At 45.8% G+C, this 17,597-nt stretch overlaps 1 protein-coding gene across 3 annotated transcripts in view; it reads left to right on the top strand.

Moving 5' to 3' along the window:
- The first annotated feature begins 2,331 nt into the window (after positions 1-2,331).
- DPP8 (dipeptidyl peptidase 8) overlaps positions 2,332-17,597 on the top strand; it is a 29,769-nt gene continuing 14,503 nt past the window's right edge. The window contains exons 1-11 of one of the 3 annotated variants that reach the window (XM_064157949.1): positions 2,332-2,391; positions 4,498-4,767; positions 6,326-6,438; positions 7,370-7,543; positions 8,646-8,814; positions 10,009-10,119; positions 10,459-10,587; positions 12,524-12,585; positions 13,540-13,640; positions 14,776-14,953; positions 16,232-16,391. In XM_064157949.1, coding sequence (XP_064014019.1) covers positions 4,509-4,767; positions 6,326-6,438; positions 7,370-7,543; positions 8,646-8,814; positions 10,009-10,119; positions 10,459-10,587; positions 12,524-12,585; positions 13,540-13,640; positions 14,776-14,953; positions 16,232-16,391 — 1,456 coding nt within the window. In that variant the 5' untranslated portion in view covers positions 2,332-2,391; positions 4,498-4,508. Of the gene's footprint in view, positions 2,411-2,648; positions 2,730-4,497; positions 4,768-6,325; positions 6,439-7,369; positions 7,544-8,645; positions 8,815-10,008; positions 10,120-10,458; positions 10,588-12,523; positions 12,586-13,539; positions 13,641-14,775; positions 14,954-16,231; positions 16,392-17,597 lie in introns of those variants that run through there. The other 2 variants (XM_064157950.1, XM_064157951.1) reach the window with 2 other exon arrangements.

Consider the following 17,597-nt stretch of genomic DNA (forward strand, 5'->3'; position numbering starts at 1 on the left):
CCCGGTGCTGATGCCTTCCTCCAGCCTCCCGAGTCACAGATCTTCACTGAGCAGTGGCCTTCTGGAAGGGCACAGCTTTTCAAGCCACATCAGCCATAGCTAAGGAGGGGCTAGTAATCTAGAAGACATCACATCTCTTGTAGCCCTCTGGCCACGTACCCCAAGCTTTTTAAACTCTTGTGCTGTAATTACGTGCCCCAGCACCTCGCCGCTAAGATCTTTTTTAAGGTGTTGGTTTTGGTGACACTTAGAAAAAGGCCACTCTCAAACAAGGGCATCTCACCCATGGCCTTCCACAATGCGCTGTCAGAGCTCATCCTCGCCTCCATCCCAGCCTCAAGATGCTTTCTCCTTCTCCCACTGAGCGTCTTCTGTGCAAACCTCTGTGTTGTGTCAGACAAGTCCCCAGCAACGTGCCTCAGCCTGCCTCTGTGCAGAGGATTCCAAATCTCTGTGTGCCCTTGGGGCTGTGAAGCCACTGCGGAGACGGGTGAGTTGCGGCAATAGTTGTGGGGCTACTTCATGTTGGAACCCAAATCCCACATACCTTTTATGGCTACGAGCCCTGGGGCAGTGCACAGGAGGTGACATCAAGCAGCAGTGCAGGAAAAACAGCCGTCAGGGCTGTGTGTGACCTGGGGCTTGTGATTTTACTCTGCAAAGGGATGATCAAACATACAGAGTTTTAGGGGAATGACTGTCCCTTTGCACTAGGCATTGGTGAGACTGCACCTAAAGTACTGGGTTCAGTTTGAAGCCCTCACTACAAGAAGGATATTGAGTTATCCATGGGACAGCAATGTGCCCTGGTGGACAAGAGGGCCAATGGAATCCTGGGTTGTATTAAGAAGAGTGTATCCAGCAGATCAAAGGAGGTTCTCCTCCCCCTCTACTCTGCCCTGGTGAGACCCCGTCTTGAGTCCTGCATTCAGTTTTGGGTTGAGTGTAGGAGGGACAGGGATCTGATGGAGAGGGTCCAGCAGAGGGTCACAAGGATGATTAGGGGACTGGAGCACTGCCTGATGAGGAGAGGCTGAGGAACCTGGGACTCTTTAGTCTGGAGAAGAGAAGACTGAGAGGAAATTTAATAAATATCTATAAATATCTGAGGGCTGGGGGTCAGGAGCGGGGGGGAACAGGCTCTGGTCACTTGCTCCCTGGGATAGGACAAGGAGCAATGGATGTAAGCTGCAGCACAGAAGGTTCCACCTCAACACAAGGGGGAACTTCTTTACTGTAAGGGTCACAGAGCACTGGAAAAGGTCCCCAGAGAGGCTGTGGAGTCTCCTTCTCTGTAGACTTTCAGGGCCTGTCTGGATGTGTTCCTGTGTGCCTTGAGCTAGATTGTATGGTCCTGCTCTGGCAGGGCGATTGGACTCGATGATCTCTTTGGGTCCCTTCCAGCCCCTGACATCCTGTGATCCTGTGCTGGAGCATGTCCAAAGATGAGCAACAATACTAGAGCACAAATCTCATGAGGACCAGCCGAGCACCACCGTTCTAGTGGGAGGTGTCCCTGCCTATGGCAGGGGGTTGGAACCGGATGATCTTTGAGGTCACTTCCAACCTAAACCATTCTGTGATTCTATGAAACTGGAGTTGTTTTGTCTGGAGAAAATGAGGATGAGAGGAGACCTTCTGGCTCTCCACAACTCCCTTAAAGAAGATTTGAGCTTGGTGGAGGTTGGGCTCTTCTCCCTAGTTACAAGCGAAAGCACAAGAGAGTATGGTCTCAGGTTGCACCAGTGGAGGTTTAGGTTGGACAAAAGGAACAACTTAGTCTCCAAAGAGTTTGTGAAGCACTAAACCAGGCTGCCCGGTGCGGTAGTGGAGTTCCCATCCCTGGAGAGATGTAAAAGCCATGTAAATGTGGTGCTAAGGGACATGATGGTTTGATGGCGTCCTGGCAGTGGTGGGGTAACACCCTAAAAGACTCTGTGATTCTGTGAAAGGTCTGGCTTGGGGGGTACTGTGCTGGAGCTTGTGTGAACAGCAGGCTGAATGTGTGTGCAGAAATGTCGGTGTGGAAATAGTAGCTTTTTTATTGGGAAAAACAAGCAGATTTCTGAAACCGAAGTATCCTGGCGCAGGGGTTTGCATGACCTCACCCACCCACCCTCCCTCGCATTGGGTAGCTGCGTGTGGGTGCCGGAGGTGCCCGTGCAGGGTTGGCAGTGTACATCCCCCTTCTCAGCTCGCCGCGGCCTGGTCCTCCTGGCCGGCAGGCGGCACCTTCGCCTGTCCCTCTCGGCGTTCGGCCATGCTGACGCCGCCTCCTCCTCCCCTCCTGCAGGGGGCGCCGCCCCGGCTGGCGCGGCCCGGCGACCCCTCCTGGCGGAAGCGGAAGCGGCCCGGCGGGGCGGCTCGGCAGCATCGCCGCCGCAGAGCGCCGTGAGTACCGGCGGGGAGGGTGAGCGCCTCCCTGGGGCCCGCGTTTCTCGGGGGAGGTGGCCTTCCAAGAGCAAGGCCGCCGCCACGTCCGTCCTGGAGGGAGCTGCTGGTACCCCGTGGGGTGGGAGGAGGAGAGGGCTTGCCCCGGGGCGGCCTGTCTTTCCGCCCCCGGCCAGGCCTGCCCTCTGTCCCTGGGAGGGGAGGGTCCCTCCTGGGGTCTGCTCGCCTCTTGCGACCTCGGCTGGCAGGGCAGCCACTGTGGCTGTTCACCCCACTCAGGTTCGACCTGCCCATCAGGCGTACCCTGCCGATACGAGACGTCCTGTGGTATTGTGCTGGTGGGTCCCCATAGAGGGTGTGTAGGATGCGGCTATCTCTCTTTGTTGGCTGAAGGGAGGTGCAAATAAAACGCTTAATGTGGCAGAAAGTGGCTGCGGTAGAGGTCCCGCAGTGGTCTCCTGGGAGGCAGATCCTCACGTCACTTGGACTGACATCACTTTGCCATGTGGCAGTTCTCTAGTTTGCTCCTTAAAGTCTACTGCAATTGGTGTTTTATTTCTTTTATTGGGAGGAGAGTGAGAAGTAGGTCGGGTTAAGACATTCCATCAGCATCTGGATGTAGGTGGAGAAAAAGAGATTTGTTTTTCTTTGTTGGAATTCTGCAAATTAGATGAGATTAGATTGATTCAGGTTTGATGTCTCATTCTTAGTTTCTCATGCAGAGCAGAGCACTGTTCTGTGTATGGGTTTGGACTCCCAGTTTTATGGGACTGCTTAACATATGCCATGTTTTTGTATAGCTTGAACAAAAGGAAGACCTGTGTATGTTAATGTTTGTGGTGTCAAAGCTGGAACCATACTTTTAATCCAGAGTTGCCCTGCTTCACTTTTAGCAGTTTGTGCTTAAATGGGTTTGGTCCAAAGTGTAGATTGTCTCTTTTCCACTCATCTGCGACACGATATCTAAGCTGCTGTGGAGAGCAGCAGGAGAGCCAGTCCATCAGGGAACTTCGGCTCAGGCAGCTGTGCTGCCCAAACCCATTCTGTGAGATCTGGTGGCCCTGTAGTGTGTTAGCTCAATAGAATGCTTTATTTAGTCTGGATCACTGGTTTTGGCAGGCTCATGCCACCCAGATCTGCTCTAGCAGTGTGCAGAACAGTTGTGCAGTCTTTCCATTCTATATATAGAAAAACCCCTTCTTTTGAGGGTTGCCAATTCTCACACCTTGGTCTCTTCAGTAACAAACTATGTGGTGGGAGTTTATAGCTCGGATCCTTTTGCAGCTGCCCTCTGATCTGGGATTTAGAGTGGAAGAACTTGTTTTCCTGTTACTATATATCTAGGCTTTTAATTCCAACTCAAGGTATACTTTGTGAAGCACAGCTGAGTGCAGGAGAGATATCTGCTGAATTAGCAGACTCTTCCAGCAGATGAGACCTATACTGTAGATAAATCTATTTGAAAAATGCTTCCCTCATCTTTCTTCTGCTATCACCTGGCTTTTGTGGAAAGGTTTAATCCATACAGTAACTATATCCTTGAGATCATATAACAGTGGTCACAGTCCTTTCTGAGCTTTGTCTGAAAGGAGACATAAGCAAATCCATGAACTTGTAGGAAAATAATAGGATTAAGGCAGTTGCCTAGGCCCCTTGTGTATGGCCTGGTGGTCCCAAATCAACTGCTAGCATTGTTTCTTGTAAGAAACATCTGATGTCCCAGATCTTGCTGCAGTCCTAATTGTCCCTCATTCTGCTATCAGAGTATTGAGATGATACTTGAGCAGTCACGAGGAGGAAGAAGCAGATAGCAGAGAAAAATTTATCCACTTCATGAACTGAAAAAAGTGCTTGGTATGTGTGGGTGTGGGAAAGGCAAACAATAATACATCTGTGTGGCTCTGTGAAGTTCTCAGTCCTTCTCTGAAAGGCTGAGTGATGGCAGCCTGTTTTCCAAAGCAGAAATCTCTTTCCTGTTCCTCTTCATTTTGCTGGTTCCCCATGAACTGGTGATTTTCTTGTAGTGCCCTTGCTGTGATGTGTTTTGCAAGCATGAAGTGGGCTGCTGAGAGGCAGTGCTGAACCTCTGCTATTCTGTTCCTCCAGAAACATGCAACATGGCAGCAGCCATGGAAACTGAACAGCCGGGCCTTGAAATCTTTGAAACAGCAGGCCGTGAGGAGCAGGTCCAGAGAGAGGAGCAGCCAAAACTGGAACCTTTCTACGTAGAAAGGCATTCCTGGAGCCAGCTTCGGAAACTGCTCACAGATACACGGAAGTACCATGGGTACATGATGGCAAAAGCCCCTCATGACTTCACCTTTGTGAAGAAAAATGATCCTGAAGGACCTCATTCTGACAGGATTTACTATCTGGGTAAGCTTACTGTGACAGCCTGCATCTTGACTGAATGATCCCTGCCAAGGCTGTTTGGGTTTGCCTGGTCTTGAGAGCTGGGTGTTTCTGGCAGCTAAATCAGAATGGATTTCAGGCCAGACTGACTGATCAGATGTCATGACTGTGATCTTAATGCCTTATTAAAACTTGTGGTGTAATCTCCCACAGAAATGATGTAGTTGGAGATGACCTATTGGACCTGTTGAAGTTGGAAAACAACTGGGAAGTGACCTTTAGGGCATGTTCCCTAGCTGGAAGGAGGGGTTAAGTGTCTTGAGCCTGTTTTCTCTCACCCCAAGTACAATATCTCCTGTCAAAAGCTGTGTCAGTTTGTTCTCCTTTCTCTTATTTATAGTGTGTAGAAGTTTTTTCTCTTTCAGAATTTCCTTCCAAAACAGAGATTATAAATGTGATTAAGAGAGTCCTTTGTGTCGTGGCTACTGAGGTTTTTCCAGAGATTCTGAAGGGAATAAATGTCAGTGTAGGGCAGAGACAGCTTAAAGACTAAATGTTTTTCTCAACGTTTTTGATCTTGATAATGAGAAACTTAATGTAGTTTATTGTTCTTGGCCTCAGTGCCTCACTCCTGTGTTGTTTCACTAACTAGTGCTTTCTTGATAGATCCACACTTCTGAGTTGCAGCTGTGCTTGAAGTGATTTTGCCTTATAAGTCAGACTGTGAGCAATCTTCTGGGTGACTTTTTGGAGCAGGCCTTGTGATAGAGCAACACTTCTGCCAAAAGCTGCAGCAGCTGAACATAAACCTGTGAAGAGCAGTGTTAGTGGGAGAAATAATGTCCAGAGCAAAGGCCTGGGAGACAGAACTGTGTTCCTGCCCCATTGCTTGTTGCTTAGGCTGGTTGCTTAAGATGTGATTTGTGATTCAGAGTCTTTGCATGTGCTATGCAGTGACATTGTCAGAAAGCTGCTGATCTGTCTCTTTTTTCCCTTGTCAGAAGATGGGGGTCATAATCCTTAAATGATCCTGAGTTCAAGTGTGTTGGGGATGGGTTAAGGCTAACCTCATCTGAGATGAGCTCTGGTTTCCAATATGCCACTTTCTGAGCCGTGATTCAGACTTGACCTATCCCAAGGCACATTTGCCTCCTTCTGGACTGGTCCTGGTTTGTGTTGGCAGGAGCTTTCAGACCTCTGAATAGCACTGAGGGAGAGGAGCAGAAAAGGGATGTTCAAACCTTCCCCAGGATGCATTGTCTTTGAAACATGAGCTGTATCGTGCTGTATTCCAGCCAGGGGAATTAGCATTGATTTTAAAAGCTTGCTAAATGAAGGGGCCCCCAGACTTAAAGAAGACACAGATCTGCTCTGGGTTGTGTGGGGTAAACCTGCCTGTGGTTCCTTCTTCTCTGCCTTCTCCATAACTTGCATTTCTGTGAGGCAGAGAATTCCCAGTGTGAGGCTGCAGTGCAGAGACTCTCAGTACTTTCTCTGGTAGGAAGCAAAACTTCGTGGGTATCTTTTGAGACATTTGGAAAGCTAATATACTTTTTCTTTTTCCTTCTCACTTCCACAACAGCAATGTCTGGGGAGAACAGGGAGAACACGCTCTTCTACTCTGAAATTCCCAAAACCATAAACAAAGCTGCCGTCCTGTTGCTTTCCTGGAAGCCTCTTTTGGATCTTTTTCCGGTGGGTCCTGGTTTCTTGGTGGTGCAGGTACACAAGCTTTGGGGTTGTACCAACAAACCATTGTTAGAATGTCGAGGTTAAGGTTCTCTTTGTACCCAGCTCACTCTGCAGTCATCTCAAAAACAAGTACAGCTTTCTCATCAGTGTTTGGAGTTACAGCCTTTATGCATCATAAAAACTGTGTGCTAGATGATTCCTCCTTTGCCGGCAGAGACTGCAAGTACTAATTAGCATCAAGTTCTCTGCTGTGAGCTCGTGAAGCTTGCTGAAGGAGCCTGTGGGCTCCAGCAATCACTTCTCCCTGTCTTGCAGGGAGAAGTGATGAGTCCCTCGAGGATCAGTCAATGACTCCATGACTCATGCTGGAGCAGAGAATCCCTTTCCCACTCATTGGGATGCATGTCCTGTTTTGACCTCTGCATAGCAAGCGTGCACCAGTTGCACCTCATGCACCACAGCAGCTTGGAGGAGGTGGGACAAACTCCCTGAAACTAGGTGTGTTTGTTCCCATGTTATTTCCTCAGGCTGTCATCCAGACATAAAATCCCTGCTGTGCTCTCCTCCCACCAGACCAGTCACTGTGTATCTTTGCAAAAGTCATCAAAGACTCTCTTGCTTATTGTATAAAGAACAGACCTTCAGTGTGGTCCTTCTTCACCGGTGAATACTGGACTAATACTGGTCATGCTATAGGAGAAGTGGCAGAAGTGGCTCTCAGGTTTACAGTTGTGTAGGATCTGGTCATGACCTGCACCTACAAGTGCTGATGGCAGAGGCAGAAGCAGTAGCAAGCTTCTGGCTGCCAGTGGGATTCTGGAGGAGGAGGATGTCTGCATAGCCATCTGCTCCTGGAAGTTTGGATGCAGAGATGTGCTGCCAGCATAGTAAGACATGGCAGGGATGTTGACTGTGCTTCTCTGCCTCTCTTCAGGCCATCCTGGACTATGGGATGTACTCCCGTGAAGAGGAGCTGCTGCGGGAGAGGAAGCGAATTGGCACCATTGGAATCGCCTCTTACGATTACCACCGAGAAAGTGGCACCTTTCTCTTTCAGGCTGGAAGTGGAATTTACCACGTCAAAGATGGAGGCCCTCATGGATTCACTGTGAGTTTACTCATCTCTCCTGTTCGCTTCCTCTGGCGAGAAACTTGCAGTGAAAGTGTGATCATCAGTTAGTGCTGCATTAGCACTGCAAGTAGCCTTGATAACCCTCGAAACATGGAGAAGTCCTCCAGAGGGTTGCATTTTTGTGGCCACAGAAACTAATGTGGAGATAGAGAATTACAAGAAGTGATAGGAGCCATGGCAGCAAGGCAGGAGATCAGATTTTGTTGATTTTTTTCATGAGTAGCAGTGCCAATAAAAGCAGCACAAAGGCTGGGGAGCTCTCTACTCTTTCATGTAGTCAGAAGTCACATCAGAAACAGCTTTTCACTTGAACTTGAGGAGTAACTTCTTTACTTTGAGGCTGACAGACCATGAAACAGGCTGCTCAAAGAGGTTTTGGAGTCTTTTCTCTGGAGTGATTCCAAACCTGCCTGGACATTGTGGTCCTGGCCAACCTGCTGTGGGTGATCATGCTTTAGCAGTGGGGTTGGACTAAAAGATCTCCAGAGGTCACTTCCAATCCCCATCATTCCATGGTTTTGTTGCCCAGCTGTGGTTTAGAGGTCACCATTCAGCAGTCACTGCTGTATGCATTGCAAGATTTGGCTGTATAACTTGCAGAACAAGCAAACTTTATTCTGCTGGAACTGAAGCTGGACATCAAAGCTGAAAGAATTTTTGTTATTATAACAACGAAAGCATAATGTCTGCCCAACCCTGTTGTCAGAGGGAATTTACTGTACCCTGAGTTGTTTTTGGAGGACAGGATTGTGTGTTCTGCCAGCCTCTTTTTAGGGTGTTTTTTGTAAGAGTGTGCCAGGCTTCTCTAGGCAAGCTGCCTTCTGATCTATGGCTAATCCTCAGCACAGAAAGAGGTCCTGGTGAGAGCTGTGCAACCATGTGAGAAGCACAACTTGCTGTGTAAAATACCTGTACAGTATCTTTCTGTGTTTAAAATGAGGAGATCCCTCTGTTGTAAACCAGTGTATTTGAGTCAGTGTCCTTACTATTGTGCTCTTGGAGACCTTCTGATGATAATCCAGGTTAGTTTCTACAAGTGTCTGTGTTTTTTACTGTACCTTTTTTTCCTTTCAAACAGCAACAGCCTTTAAGACCCATTTTGGTAGAGACCAGTTGCCCAAATATCCGGATGGATCCCAAGCTTTGTCCAGCTGATCCAAATTGGATTGCATTTATCCATAGCAATGACATCTGGATATCTAATATAGAAACTAGAGAAGAAAGGAGGCTGACATTTGTGCACAATGGTAACACATCCTGAGTTAAATCACTTCACCTCCTCTGTACTTATTCTTGCTAGACTGAATTAAGCAGTGGCACCTGGGGTTCTTCTGAAATCTGGGGAAATGGCCACTTCATTCCACCCCCTTTGTCACATTCTGCATGGTTCCTCCAGTGCAGAGATTGTGGGATGGTTCTTTTCCCTGCCCTGTGACTCTGGCAGAATGAGTTATTTGTTGAATACATATGAAAGGACTCTTCTGAAGCACAGCACATTCCTCTTTACTGGAGCAGCCTTTTTTCTGTGGAGGTGCTGTGGGTGGAATAGAGCTGGAGGAAAGTTTCTGTCAGTGAAAGCAGGCTGCAGGGCCTTTCAGAAACAATATAGGCAGTTTCTGAATAGCACTGTGGCTACTGCTGGCCCCTCATAGTAATTTAGGTGCTCACTTCTCTCAGCTCCATCTTTGATATGTAACCTGAAGGAAGGAAAATGGGACATTTTGGCCAAAACACTTAAAAAAAATCAATTATGGTTTGTATTTAAATGACATAATTGAAATGTTGGTTAAATCAAAATTTTTGACACTTTGTAATAATGCTTTAGCTTATTTAAATGTGAAATATTAAAATATTATGTAAGTACTTTAAAAATAAGCTGTAGCAATGACTCCTTCTCAAATGATAATTATTTATGGAGCGCTGCTAAGTTACCTCCAGGGTAACAGGAAAAATACTGAAACCCTATGGATATGTCATTGTGCTGAGGTGTTATGTAAGTCTTTCACTTTGGGGTTTTACAGTGAAGGAAATGCTGATGCTTCATTTTATTTTTTTTTCCAATACTTTCAGTTGTTCAGAAAGATTTGTTGGGTTTTGTTTGGGTTTGTTTTTCTTTGATTTCATAAAAGTTCTGGTTGCAATTCAGTGAGCTCAGGCAGAGCTTCACTAGTACATAGAGACTTGAGAGACTAGTTGGGTAGGAGTAAGGAGGGAGGATGGCTTTCCTTTCCTAAAAGGAGCTGCAGTGTCATGAGAGGGTTAGATCCTCCCTAAATAAATCAACAGCAGAGTGGAAGCAGAAGGCAAACCTGCTGAGAAATCAGATTTATTATCACGTAATTGTTCCTGGAGGGGTGAAGTTGGGTCATGCTTGGGGTAATGCAGAACCACTCTGATTCTGCAGTGCATTACTAACTGTTTTCTTTTGTGTCTTTTTTTAGAACTGGCCAATGTTGAGGAGGATCCAAAATGTGCTGGCGTGGCTACTTTTGTGCTGCAGGAGGAGTTTGACAGATACACAGGCTACTGGTGGAGCCCAACGGCACAGCCAAGTAAGTGTGTGGATCCATCAGTGTGTATGCCTTGCTGTGCTGCCCAGTGCAAAGGTGTTCTTTTCTGTTGCTTGTCTTTATACTCATAGCAACTCTGGAGTTCTTGGCAGCTGTAGGCATGTTAACTGTGGCCATGTGAGCACGTGTTAATGGGGGAAGAGACTTCCCTTCTCTCAACAGTGGTAGGAGTTGTAAGACTCTCAGAGTGTTTTGCTTAATGGAACGTGAATCATTTTGTTAGATTTTTCATCATCTTTCCAACCTGCTTGTGCTCCTGGGAGGATATCAATGCCTGGTAATGAGATCTGTTCTGACCAGGAAATGTTCATTCATTTGCAGCACTGAATGGGGGTAAAGTTCTTCGAATTCTTTATGAAGAAAATGATGAATCAGAGGTGGAAATTATCCATGTCACATCACCCATGCTGGAGACAAGGAGGACAGATTCCTTCCGATACCCCAAAACTGGTAAGACCCTGATACCATTTCTCTCTGTTTCTGGGAAAGACATCTTGTATTCCACATGCCCTGACAGCAGTGACTCTCCTAGCCTGGAGCAGGGGCTTGTTGGAGAGTTGTTGAGTAATTTTGAACTGGTGTCCAGGTGATGGGAATGTTTGGGGAAAGTGCTGTTGTGGAAATCAGATGAGTCACTGGTGGCTGTGCTGATATTCCAGTTATGTGGTTACTAAGAGCTCTGGAGTCTGGGTGTCTCAGGAGCTGGCAGAAACTCTATCTGATTGTCGCTATTTTGGAGTTGCTGTCTCAGATACTGGCATATCTGAGCTGCTGAGGAGCTGATTTTCGTTGCAGCCCTCTGTCTCTAAGGGAATAGCTGCAGATTTATGGCCTTTTGATTTTTCAGGAGGGTTTCTGTTTAGCTGCTGGCAGTGCCTTGGTAGTTCAAGTTCTGAAGGACTCTGTTCTTCACAATTCCTCTTGGACTTTGAACAGCAAACTCAGCATGCTTACAGCCGACCAGGAAAACCTCCTGTTGTCATGTTTTCAAGCAGTAAATGATCTGGAGGCTTCAGGATTAAAGGGGCGAGGGCAGGCGTGACACATACTAACTGCAGTACCATCAGAAGGAGGGAAGTGGGGCTCCAACTGGGGGCTCATTCACTGTCAGGTGTATGAAGCAAGTTTGAACAGTTTGACCCTTGTTCTTCTGGGATTTCTCTGCTGTTAAAACAGAACATGTTGCTCATAGATAACACTGTTTCACTCTCTTTCCTCACTCCTGAAATACACTTTTTTTTGAGAAATGTATTCTTTTTGGCTGACCTTCCCAAGCTACAGAATTTGTTCAGATCTTGCAAATTCTCCAATCCACTGGAGAAAGTTTTCTGCTTATGATCCTGATTTTTGTCTTGTTTCAAGGAGGATGAAAGGAGTCCTTGTAGGTTTTTGGTAGTTTTGGACACCCAGATTTCTGTGGGTATTTTTTCATATCTCTGTTCACTGCTACATTTCAGCAGTTTAGGAAAATGATGCAACCAAATCCCTTTTAAAAATAATCTAGGTTTTTATCTCTGACCTTCCATTTTCATTCTGAGCTGAAGGACAATGTCTCTTTCCTGTGAGTTGTTACAAGGGCAAAGCTTGAGGTAATGGAGAAAATTCTTCACAGGGAGAAGGTGAGAACTTAAACAGGCCAGCACTGTAGCCCAAGGCAAGTTGTTTCATCTCAGTCCATCAGTTTTTGTGTATAGGACAGGTTGATGAAACAGGAATCTTTCACAGCAGCACTGAGAGTGTTCAGAGTATGTGGGATTTGCCACCTTTGACTTGTTGTGGATCAGCTAGCTTTGTAGTCTTTACAGTCCCCTTTTGCTATGGAGCAGGCTGCTGGCACTGCAGGCACAGCAGGATGAGCTGCTGCTTTGCGTGAACAGTTAATTTCAGAATTTCAATGTTCAACACAAATATGTAGCTTTGTTATCTTGACCACATTACTCATGGCAATAGGCTTTTAAGCATGAGTTGCTCTCACTTTTAATGATACTTCTTAGCATTGGATCACTTTTTATACGTGACCTCAAGAATAACAGCCAAACAGTAAAGCAAAGCTTGCTTTCTTTTCCTCATCGCTCCTGAGCATTTACTTCCTACTAGTACCTGCATCCTTTCTCTCCCACAGTCAAGTGATGATAGCATGGCTTTTGATCAGATCTGGTTTGCAGGACTGCGTACACTGAGTCCACCTCTTAATTGTAGTCTCTTTTTTTTCCCTGCCTGGTTCTTTGCTGTCTCTCACCCATAGAAGCAGGCTATCTGATCAAAGAGCAATTTGCTGTCTGCTTTTGCCAGTTCTGTATTAACACCACCACAATAACCCACGGTTCAGGCCTGCCCTCTTGGAAGTGAACACTTGGTGCCTGACCACTCACATCTGTTTTTATAGGTACAGCAAATCCAAAGGTCACTTTCAAGATCTCTGAAGTGACAATCAATGCAGAAGGCAGAGTAAGTTCTATGTTCTGCTTGTTTTCCTGATTCTATCTTTGGTAAAATGCATTTTCCAGTTAAGTACAAATAGACTTTCTTGGTTGTGATAGCTTAATGGCTTCTCTGGAGGCAGTACACTTGCTCATTTCTATGCAGATACATGGTGTCTGTGTGTGCAGCAGCATTTCTCAAGGCTGTGCTTTCCTTCCTTACCACTGGTTTATGAACTCAGCTGCAAAACAGAGTATTTTAGGTATCGATGGTTAGAGCCTCTTGATTGGCTGCAGATATTGGTAAAATTGAATTCCAAAGACAATGCATCACCCTAGAGCAGCAAGAACATATGGGAAGACTTGAACTTTGCTCTTGCCCTGAGATTTTGTAACAGATGCAGAAATTTCCATAATGCAGTCCAAGATCTTTAGACAGTTGGGAAATTATCCTTGCCAAACAGATACACTAACAGCCATACTCGAGTGGGATGCTCTCTATTCTTAAGCTGCTTCAGCCATCAACAGTCATCTGCTGGGATAGTGATACTGATGTCAGTCAGCAACGGCAGGGAAAGCTGTCACAACCTTTTGGGTACCACTGTGGCTTGTCCCCAATCCCAGCAGGGTCAGACTGCAGAATCATGAATCAGAACCAAGTTGGTAAATGGCTCTCATGCAGGATATTCCACATCTACCAATCACTTCCTCTTTACATGGAAAACTGAGTGTGGAAGTGACTTGTCCAAGATGAATGATAGAATTTGTGAGCAGCATTTAGATTTCTCAAGTCCCAGTGCTCTGCACCTCTCCTGCTGTGCTACAGACAGGGTTGAGTCCCCTGTGTTGTAAAGGCTGAACTGTAAGTTGCATGAGATGCTCAGAAAAGCCTTCTGTGCCCATCATGCATGCCCTTCATCGTGCATGAAAACTGGTTGTGGGGGTTCATCTCAGTGTCACTGAATTGCTGCTTTGTCAACAGATTGCAGATGTTGTGGATAAAGAGCTAGTTCAGCCCTTCGAGATCCTCTTCGAAGGAGTAGAGTACATTGCTAGAGCTGGGTGGACGCCAGAAGGAAAATAGTGCGTATGTTAATCCTGTCTCTGCTTAGAGGGTTTGGGGGCAGTGCACTTAGAAGCAGAATAAGGTGATCTCTTGTCTATGCCAAGCTTAAGCCTGCTTTCGTTTTTTCATCGCTACAAACTTGTTTCTGCAAAGGGCACAATTTTTCCAAAGCCAAATCCAAGTTCTCCTTATCTCTTTCTCTGGTACCTGGCCCTACTGGTTTGGATTGGGCACTCACAGCCTGTGATGTATGTGTCCTCTCAGCTTCCCTGTGAGAGAGAGTGCAGTGCTATTGTCCCCATTTTACAGATGGGGAACTGAAGCCCAGAGAGGCTAAATGACTTGCCATGGTCACACAGGAAGTCTGTGGTTGAGGAGAGAATTGAGCCCAGGTCCCCCAGGCCCTAGGCTAGCGCCCTGCACCATCCTTGCTGACCAGACTTACTGATCAGAAAACCTGCTGTAAGTGCTACTTACATTTGCATGTCACTTTTAACCCTGTAGATGATATAGTACAGTGTTTCTAACTCACCAAAGGCTTCTCCAGAGTTGCACTTCTCCCATTCTTGAATCTAAAGATGGCTTTCTACTTCTACATTTTTTTGTTTTCTCCCCCTCACACCCCAAAGGGGGAAGAAATGCAGGGACATGTTTGTTACATTATCTTGCTTTTTGTGGGGTTATTACCAGAGCTACATGCAAAGCCATCAGAAGCATGGCAGGGTCTGCTGCCAGCCCATTTAGGTGCCAATGTTACTATCTGCCAGATATAGATATGAAACATTAGCATTTTTACAAGTATCCTGAAAACTCAATTGAATTTTTTTTTTCTGCTTTATTATTCCCTCTTGATTTTTTTTTGTTTCCCTTCTGTTTCTCCCCTGAAGCACAATTCAAATCTGGGAGGATAGAATTAAACTTTTGAACCTGCAGCGCTTATGCAATATTGAAATGAAGTGAAATAGGTTCTTATATTGTGGAAGAGATTTATTTGTGTGGGTGAAATTTTACATGGCTTTGTGCTTAATATGAAATTGAACAGTCCTGACTCCCTCAAAGTGCCTAGTGCTAATGAGTGTCTGTTGAGATTTTCAGACCTGTCTAATACTCATGCGTGCTTGTTATTTTCTCTAATATCTGTCTCCTCAACAGCATCTGGTCCATCTTACTGGATCGCTCCCAAACTCGACTTCAGATAGTCTTGATTCCTCCTGCATTATTCATTCCCACAGAAGATGATGCAATGGAAAGACAGAAACTTATCGATGCTGTACCAGATTCTATTACACCTTTCATTATTTATGAAGAAACAACAGACATCTGGATAAATGTAAGAATTGGAATTTGGGCCTTCTCTGACAGTTTCCTGTTTAACACCCTAATTGTGGCACTTGGGCAACGTTGGTGTTATTCTACTGCCTGGGAGTATGTTCCCATTGTGCAACTTCTGTGAATATTCTGTGGTCCCTGCTGTTAGAACAAGTATGAAGAAAATGGAGATGTGATGTGAAAGCAGAGCTGCTTTGCTTGAGGCTGCACAGTGGTCTGACACAGCTGGAAGGAGAACCAGGGCTCTGACATTCAGGGTAGCCCCTTGCCTGCACTGACACCCTCCAGATTCTTGATGCCGGTTGTTCACTACCAGCAGTGCCAGCAGATGGACTGTTCTTAAACAAGCAAAGATGTATCTAGATGATGTTGGATGAACTAGTCTTAAAATCTGCTAACAATCACTAAAAGCTGTCCTTAGCTACATAGGGTCTGGTGAAATAAATCTGTGTCTGATACTCTTGAGATATGCCTTAAGGCCTGTGCTTTGAGACTGGACACCGATGTGCTAGGCTGGTGCTGTAAAAATGAGTGCTGTTCACATTCCTTCAGGTACAAATTGATGTCTCTAAAGTGGCATGTCCTTTGAGGTGTGCCAGAGTGCAGGAGGGCCTGGGCACATCATTCACTGGCTGGTAGGTAGTTTGATCTCTCAGCAAGGACCATTTGCACAAATCCTTCCAGTGAACAGTGCCTATGCAGCCAGTGTTCTCTCTGATACCATGTTTTCTCCATAGCATCTCCTTAGCAGTACTGGGCATGGTTTCAGGATGGTGCTGACAGTTGTCCTTTCCCTGTTTTTTTTTACTGGCTGGAGTGTTATTTGGTAGGCAGATCATACTAGGCAGATAAGCACTTGAGTCCCTCAAAAGATTGTCTCTTGAAGCAAAATTGGCATCTTCATGAGTGGGAAGATGATGTCAGCTCATCTTTCTTTAAATAACCTTTCACTTGTGGGCTTCTACACAGCACTGGACAGAGGCAACCACTGAGCTCAGCTTCTCTGGGTGGCTCTCACACACTGTTTATATCTAAAGCTAGAAAAATGGGTGCAGGAAGGCTTGCTTCATTGGTCAGAATTTAGACTTAAAGCAACAAAAAGCTTGGAGCCAGTGCCGCACATGCGGCTACTGTCTGCAGACACTCCTTATTTCATGAGCGTCACTGGTTCACACCTTGCTAGTGTGAATTGTGTGGTCTGTGTCAAGCAATAAGAGAAGCTTACTAATGTGACTTCAGTCCTGCTGATAACAAGGATCCCACTGCTCTGTCTCCACAGATTCATGATATCTTCCACGTTTTCCCTCAAACCCATGAAGATGAGATAGAGTTCATTTTTGCCTCTGAGTGTAAGACAGGATTCCGGCACCTGTACAAAGTCACCTCAGTTCTGAAGGAGAGCAAGTATAAACGGTCGTGTGGAGGCCTCCCTGCTCCAAGTAAGTGAAACGGTTCTTTTCCTTTAATTGGGCATTTGCTGCCAACTAGTGAGGAAAAAAGTGTCCTTCCAGGTGGCGGGAATTACTGTCTTACTGGAAACTCCTGCTGTTGTCAGGAAAGCACTTCACTGTGCTGTCGTTCCTCTTGAAATCATGCAATTACTCTGGGTTCAGCACACCTTCATTCTAACCCTGACTCTTCTTCAAAGACTAGGGGAAAAGTTTCACAAAATGGAATGGAAAACAAGCTGCCTGCAAAAGTGAAATGGACTCAGTTGGCTTTTCTTTGTCCATGCTGGGGCAGTTTGTGTGCTGCCTTTGTCAGAGGTTAATCATTGCAGCACTAACATGGCTACCTCTGGTGGGTCCAATGTACCTAATAGATGCATATTGATTCAGGACTTGATTTTGTGAGTAAAATCAAGATCATCCTTGTCAGGCTTTGCAAGCAGGTTGGTAGCAGAGAGGCTGACAGAGCACAATTGGAACACACTGTGAGAATCACAGAATTTTTTTGGTTGGAAGAAACTTCTAAGATTAATGAAGTCCAGCCATCATCCTAATGTCACCATGGCCTTTAAACAGTGTTCCAAAGTGCCATGTCCACACATTTCTTGAACACCTCCAGGAACAGTGACTCCACCACCTCCCTGGGAAGTCTGTTCCAATGCCTGACCACTCTTTCAGGAAATAATTTTTCACTAATATCCAATCTAAACCTCCCCTGGCACAATTTGAGGCCATTTCTTCTCATTCTATTACTTGATACTAGGGAGAAGAAACCAGCCCCCCTGGAAGGTTCATAGAGGGCCTCCCTGTCTGCATGGTCTCATATGTTAGTCCCTTAAAATGAGTTTGTGTGCCTGGCAGCAGAACCTGGGATATGACAGCTGTTCATAGAATTCCTCTCTGCTCTAAAAAACAATCAGGGTATTGCTTTATAGACAGAGGTGTTAGCAGAAGAAAATTACCAGCAGCTGTTGCAAACTGAAATGTGGGAAGAACCATTTGAAGCAAAAAAAAAATTCAAAGCCTATATGCTTCTTAGCTGCAGTAAAAGTTTGCTCTTGCTCAGATGCATGATACAGTTGGCTGTAGAGCTCCCAGAGTGTTTTTTCCACAGCATGTATTTAATTTACAGTCTCATGCTGTGGTATTTAACTCAGTATCTGCTGAAGGCATGCACAAAAAAATACACCTGTTTTA

The sequence above is a fragment of the Pogoniulus pusillus genome, chromosome 17 (assembly GCF_015220805.1).
Source record: "Pogoniulus pusillus isolate bPogPus1 chromosome 17, bPogPus1.pri, whole genome shotgun sequence".
Lineage (NCBI taxonomy): Eukaryota > Metazoa > Chordata > Aves > Piciformes > Lybiidae > Pogoniulus > Pogoniulus pusillus.